At 57.1% G+C, this 7,076-nt stretch overlaps 1 protein-coding gene across 1 annotated transcript in view; it reads left to right on the top strand.

Annotated features, from left to right (window-relative positions):
* The first annotated feature begins 622 nt into the window (after positions 1-622).
* The window catches only part of SPTLC1 (serine palmitoyltransferase long chain base subunit 1), a 44,630-nt gene continuing 38,176 nt past the window's right edge, over positions 623-7,076 (top strand). Inside the window, exons 1-3 of the mRNA XM_059412115.1 lie at positions 623-716; positions 3,060-3,167; positions 4,798-4,892. Coding sequence (XP_059268098.1) covers positions 660-716; positions 3,060-3,167; positions 4,798-4,892 — 260 coding nt within the window. The 5' untranslated portion in view covers positions 623-659. The remainder of the gene's footprint in view (positions 717-3,059; positions 3,168-4,797; positions 4,893-7,076) is intronic.

Here is a 7,076-nt window from a genome sequence, read left to right as displayed (position 1 = left end):
GAAGACCCGCGGGGCGACCGCCGACGCGTCCGCCGCAGACCCGGAGCCGCCGTCAGGGCCGCAGACCCGGGGCCGCCGTCGGGGCCGCATCCCGGAGCCGCAGACCCGGGGCCGCCGTCGGGGCCGCATCCCGGAGCCGCAGTCCCGGAGCAGACATCGGGGCCGCATCCCGGAGCCGCAGACCCGGGGCCGCCGTCGGGGCCGCAGACCCGGGGCCGCAGACCCGGAGCCGCAGACCCGGGGCCGCCGTCGGGGCCGGACGCGCACGTGCCCCCGCGCGGCTCTCGGGCTTCGGGCGTTCCCGGGACGTTCCGGAAGAGCCTTCGCGGGCGGCGCGTGTCCCGGAGAAGGGACGAGCGCAGGGCAGGCATCACGGCCCGCCGCCCTCCCGGGAGCCCCGCCGCGGCCCGCCCCCGCACGGCCGCACGACACCCGCCCCCGCCCGTCCCGGCCGCCGGGGAGACCCCAGGCTCGACTCCCACCGCCTCCGCGGCCCAAGCCGCCCGCTTCCTCCAGCGCGCAGGCGCCGGGAGGCGGTTTCCCCCCCCGCCCCGCCCCGCTCGCCAGCCCCACCCCCAGGCCTTACGTCACCGGGCTGCGCCGCGCGCCGCGTGACGTCGCTGCGACCCGCCTTCCGGAAGGAAGCGCCGGGGCGGACCATGGCGACCGCGGCGGAGCAGTGGGTTCTGGTGGAGATGGTCCAGGCGCTCTACGAGGTGAGCCCGAGCCGCTCGCGACCGCGCCGGGCCCTGGGGGGGCGACGGGTCCCGGGCGAGGCCCGCCGCGTCGCGCGCCGACCCCGGCGGCTGCGGCTGGACGGGCTCGCGGGGAGACTCGGGCGGGCGCGGGGCCGAGGCTGCTGTCGGCGCTCCGGGGCGGGCGGCGGCGGGCGGCGTGGGCGGGCTCGGTCCGGCGGCCGCGGGCAGCAGACGGGCCGGGGCCGAGTGCGGGAGCGTTTGCTGCGGCGGCGCGGCGGGCGCGGGACGGACGCGGGACGGACGCGGGGTGGTCGCCGCGGCCCCTGAACGCGGCCTCCCGCGGGCCCCGCAGCGAGCGCTCGCGCCACCCGCCTCCCCGCGCCGCCGCCCGGGCCGGGAGCGCTTCTCGCCGTCCGCGCGGGGAGGGTGCGGCGTTACCGGCCTCGGGCCGGCGCGGGGAGGCGGCGGGGACGGCCGGGCCGGGCCGCGCATCCCGGGTCTCCTCGGCGCAGCCGCTCCGCGCGGCACGTCTGGGACCGCGGACACCGGCTCGCGGCACGGCTGGGAGGCGCGCGGGGGCCGGTGCGGCCCGCGGTCCAGCCGCCGACAGAAGCCCCCGACGTGGGCGTTCTCAGAAAAGTCAGCACCGAGGAGCAGTTTGGTGTCCTGGCTCTGCCTGTTCGTGCCGCCGACCGCGGCTCTGGGACGGGCCTTTCCAGGAAAAGGAGCGGCGCGTGCTTTGGGCCGGCGCGAGCACTGGAATGTCGGTTCTACGCCGAGTTGTGTGCGGCGACATGCCTGCTGCAGAGCAAGGGTCCACAAAGCCAACACCATGATGCTTCCTTGAAGATCTTATGGACTTGTCAGAGCGAGCGAGCGACCCGAGCGGGCAGCGTCAGAGGCAGAAGCAGGCTCCCCGCCGAGCAAGGCCCCCCAACACACACAGGTCCAGGTCCCGGGACCCTCGATCGTGACCCGACCCAAAGGAAGACGCCCGAGTGACTGAGCACCCGGATGTGCCAAGAAAACCAGAACCGTGTTCAGACTGGAGTCCCTGCTCTTAAGTGAGTGGTTTCCAGGGGAATCGTGGTCGGAGAAGTCTTCCCAAAGAGAGATTTCCGCTCCTGCTCCCGCGTTTGTTGCCGCTGGTGAGCAGAACTGCAGGATCCGACCCCCGAGAGCAGCACGAGGGTGTGCGTGCGACCTGCGGTGTCGTTGGAAACACAACTGCGTGTGCACTTCGGAGTGAACCGACCAGCGTGTCTGCAGTTTTCCTGTCTCCGCCTTCGGGGTTTTGTTGTCAACTCGGGGAATCGTCTTCACTTTCCTCTTGTCTGACGGTCGCACAGAACTTGCATTTACTGTTCCAAATTCCTCTTCTAAACGGCGTTCCGGGACAGCTTACTGGAGCCGGTCACACTGCAGCTGCCTGGGGTTCAGTCCCTGTCTGGAGTCTTCCACGCACACTTAGCGTGTCCCGTTGCACAAAACACAGAAGCCCGCCCAGCCTTCATCCGGGAAACGCACAGTGGAAGGAGGGCCCGGCGTGGACCATGTCCACGAGGTGTCGTCGTGCCGGCTGGCGTGGAACACACTGCGTACTGTGGGGGAAATCCTGCCATTCCTTCAGGCATTTATAAAGTCTTTTTCTCTCGGTCGTGTTCCAAGAAGGAGTTAAAGAGCCTTATCGGGGGTACGGAAAGTAGAGTAAGATGTGCGAAACGCGAGAGCTGCGGAAACTGTCGGAGACTGTCCCGACTCATCCGTGTCCACTGGGCTGGAAGAAGGCTAGCAGAGCTTGGCGGCCGCTTGCCGTGCTTTCCCACCAGTGGAAACGTGCGGGGTCCGACCGACCTGCTTGTTGGTACCCTTCCACGCGCTGGGCTCCGACATCCGGCTTCATTTTAAGAATTAGATTTCTTTCCTGTGGTGGTTTTAAAGCTGTGCTATCAGAGATTTTTCGTGGGAAGAAGAAATTGCTATTAGAAATGGGGAGAGGAATAAGTAGAAATGAAAGGAGTTTTGAAAATAAATCTTCCTTCTTTAAAAAGATTTTATTTATTTATTTGACAGAGAGAGATCACAAGTAGGCAGAGAGGCAGGCAGAGAGACAGAGAGGAGGAAGCAGGCTCCCTGCCAAGGGGAGAGCCCGATGCGGGACTCGATCCCAGGACCCTGAGATCATGACCTGAGCCGAAGGCAGCGGCTTAGCCCACGGAGCCACCCAGGTGCCCTGAAAATAAACGTTAAGAAGCAATAGGTTCAAGGTCATGGGAAGCCATACGTGAGTGCGTCACAATTTATGTGCAGGTTTTGTAAGTGCTTGTTTCATTTCTTTTTTGGTTTTTGGCTTATTCTTAGGCTCCTGCTTACCACCTTATTTTGGAAGGCATTCTGATTCTCTGGATAATCAGACTTCTGTTCTCTAAAACATACAAATTACAAGAACGATCTGATCTTACACTCAAGGTAAGAAATTAAATCTTTCATTATTCACTGTGGGATTACAGTTGGTACATCTTTCCAAAAAGTACGGGTGGTGACTCACCTATATATGTTAAAATGTTTTCTATCGTGCAAACCATCAAGGGAAAGACATCTATCAGGGAAGCAGAACGTGGAGAAGCCAGGGGTAAAGTAGCCACCCAGAGGGGCACCCCGCCCCAGAACGCTGCACTGTGTTAGGGAAGCAGCAGGGTTAGGGCAGACGGTAGGAGGGAAGCCTGGGCAGCGACAGGATTTCGATGATCCACGCCCAGGGTGACGTGAGCTGCTCAGGAGAACACCACTGGTTCTGAAACCCAGACAGTTTTCCCTGGGCTCTTCAAGAAGGAAGTTCGGAGTAGGAAATGATCCTCCCACCTCCCCACCTCAAACTGAATTTCTCTGTGGTAAGGGACCCAGCCCAAGCCCAAGCCAGGCAACCTTAGGAAGCAGAAGTGTCTAGGGGACTGCGGCACTGCCCATGTGGCGTCCCGTTCACCGGAAGGATGAGGGGCTTGTGGAAAAGAAGCTCGTCCCCTCTTCAGTGGGAGCACCTAGGAAAGTCACCGCAGTGCAGGAGGGAGGAGCAGCTCTGACCCCACGACGATTTCCGTCCCTCGGGTAGCGTTGGGCCAGGATGCTCAGAGAGACCTGCGACTGTGAGAACGATTTTTCCATGAAAATCTCTGCAACTTTGGTTCACAAGATGGCAGTGGGTGCAGCATGGAGATGGGGCAGAATTAAGGCAGCGGAGTGGTGGTCACTCCCCACGCTGCGCTGACTGGCTGCCGCCGTCCTGCTCGTTCATGTTCGTTGTGGGACAGTCAGGCAGTGTCCCCCAAAGGACGTGAAGCCTACGGTTCTTAGGGCAAGTATATTTGGGAGACCTGGCTGAAGCAGAGTAGGGCATGTCTTATCACATGATTTCACATAGCCCTCAGGCTAGTGGCTAGTTGAACGTGTCTGGAGAGATGCCCTCACCTTGACCACAGATCCGTCCCTCCCCCACCGTTCTGTTCCGACTGCCTTGTGGGATTAGCGTGCCGTGGAGCACTCTGGATAGCGTTGCCATAGGATTGGGCCATCCGGGGCAGAGGTCCTGTCTCCGCTTTTTCCCTCGGCATTTCTGAACTTGTAAAGGATCAGGTGGCTGGTTTCTAGCTCAGCTTTGTAAGCGGTTGGTCACTCCTGGTGTTTTGAGTTTTTGTTGATAAAGCTGGCAGTCACACATACCTACATTTCTTAGAGAATGACTAGACGTGACTTTAGAGTCGTCCTCTGAAAGGTGAACTTAGCAAGATTTAGTAATCACGGACATCTTACCCTAAAAGCTGTGGAAGGAAAAAAAACTATTTTTAAAGCTTGACTTCTGGCAACATAGATGCAGTGTCCTTTGGTTTTACGGGTTTGCAGTCTCTTGAATACAGGGGGGTCCTGAGAGGCTTCTGACATCTGGCCCCGGGCCACAGGTGGACGGTGTGCGTGATGTGGCCTCGCGGGCTGCTCTTCAGGAACAGATAAGGAACTTACTGGTTGCTTTTAACGGAAGTGTGGGAACAAAACAGTCACTGTCTGGTGACCAGCACCTGCTGTCTTTTGTTTCCTTCTCCCGTAGGAAAAGGAAGAATTGATTGAAGAGTGGCAGCCGGAACCTCTCGTTCCTCCCGTCTCGAAAGACCATCCTGCTCTCAACTACAACGTCGTTTCAGGGTAAAGTGCTTTGCTTCTTGAAGGATGTGTACCTGCTCTCCTGTGGGTTTACGCGCCAAAGCATCCAGAGGTTTGTGTAGTGTTTCTAGCAGAAATACAACAGAGCAATCTCGGAAGCTCAGAAACGGTTTTCGTGCCCGCCGTAGGACTCTGCCAGGGACGTACGGACAGTTTTACGGTCTCTAGGTTGAGCATTGCAGTTTGTCCCTCTCGTCCATTAAAAAAACAAAAACCTTGTTTTGTGAAATTACATGTGCTCCTGGTAATACTTCAAGTAGTGAGACAGACTCGAAATGAAAAGCAGTGCTCCCGCTTTTTCTCAGCTTCGTTGTTTCTGATTTTAGATGGGTTGTGGGTTACCCTCGTAGCCAGATGTGAGTCCTGCGCTCACGCTCTGCTTAGCGAGGCGGCACGGGCAGCAGCACTTGACTCTGACGGTTCGAGTTCGGAAACGGACCTTCCTTGGGCTGCCTCTCTCCCCACTTGCTCCAAGGTCTGATCTGTGTTTGTGTTCAGTTCTTCTGTTGCTTGTCTTTGCTTTACCACGTCTGCTTTCTTAAATTAAGAAGGATTCTAAGTTTATAGGAAATGCCCGACCCATGTATACCCACCATCCAGGATAAATAGGCATTCATGTTTTGCTATCTTTATTTCAAATCCACCTTAGAAAGAAAGAAAACGTTCCAGTTGTAGCTGAAACGCCTTCCCGTCCACACCCACAAAGGACGACCATTTTCGTGAAGTTGGCAGATGTCTTTCACTTACATGTAAACCTTTTACAAAAAAGATTCATTTCTTTATTTTAGAGAGGGAGAGAGAGAGAATGTGCCCAAGAACAGAGAGGGACAGAGGGAGACAGAGAACCCCCAACTGGTTCCACGCTGAGCACACAGCCTGGTGCGGGACTTGAATTCAAGACCCGGTGATCAGGAGCCAAAATCAAGAGTCGGGCACCTGACCAACTGAGCCACCCAGGTGTCCCTCTGTTTATACTTTTAACACGTATCCTTGACACCATGAAATTACTGAGTATTTTGTCTAAAAATGTGATGCAGTGTGTTTCTCTGAGTGTGTCCTTCCGCTCCTGCGCTGATGGAAAGGGGGTTTGCATGCTTCCCTCCGTGCATTGCTGTGGTCACGTGGAATTCGTAGGCGTTCCGCACTCGGACTTACTCATCAGCCGTGCCGTGGTTAAGAAGTCCTTCCCTGGCCCCTGAGGTCAAGTGTGCCCGTGTCGGTACGGTGGTCAGCTGTCCCGGCATGCATTGACTTGTCCATCGTCTACCTACTGAGTAGAGATTTCCCTTCCTCTGGATAGTGCGTGCCCTTCTAACAGGTCTGTTTCTGGCTTTGTTTCTCCTCTGCCAGTGTGTCTGTCTCTCCCCGGTGCCAGAACTTCACCTAGACAGCACGGCTTCAGAACAGGCCTTGACTAGAGCGAGCCCTTCACCTCCTTGTCCTTCCGAAGTGCGTGGCTCTTTGCAGTTCTGTGCCTCGGCGTGAGCCTGTTTAACTGATCACGTCTGACCGACAAAGGAGGTCAGCTTGTGACCGGCAGGGCGCTGACGTGGCTTCGTGGGAACACCACCATGTGCCTGGTGTGTCACCCTGGTCTTTCATGTCCTACAGTAAAGCCGTGTAATTTTCTTCATAAAGACTGCTTGTCTTGGGGCGCCTGGGTGGCTCCGTGGGTTAAAGCCTCTGCCTTCGGCTCAGGTCATGATCTCAGTGTCCTGGGATGGAGCCCCACATCGGGCTCTCTGCTCAGCGCGGAGCCTGCTTCCTCCTCTCTCTCTGCCTGCCTCTCTGTCTACTTGTGATCTCTGTCTGTCAAATAAATAAATAGAAAAAAATGTAGTTACTTTTCAGTGAATGCACTAGTGTTGTTCATTCAGTATTGTGTTAACACAAGAGTAAGTGAATTTACTTAACTTGGAGAGGTTTTTTCCTTTCAGTAATAGCCGTATTGACCTAATCCACAGATCATGAAATTCAGTCTTTTAATTCAGCACAATTGAGTGGGTTTTAGTATGTTCACAGAGTTGTGCAACCATTGCCACCGTCTCATTTCAGAGTATTTTTTTTTAAGATTTTATTTATTTATTTGACAGAGAGAGATCACAAGTAGGCAGAGAGGCAGGCAGAGAGAGAGGAGGAAGCAGGCTCCCCGCTGAGCAGAGAGCC

This window comes from Mustela nigripes, chromosome 9 (genome assembly GCF_022355385.1).
Source record: "Mustela nigripes isolate SB6536 chromosome 9, MUSNIG.SB6536, whole genome shotgun sequence".
NCBI classification, from domain to species: Eukaryota; Metazoa; Chordata; class Mammalia; order Carnivora; family Mustelidae; genus Mustela; species Mustela nigripes.
This window is presented reverse-complemented; position numbering and strand designations above follow the sequence as displayed.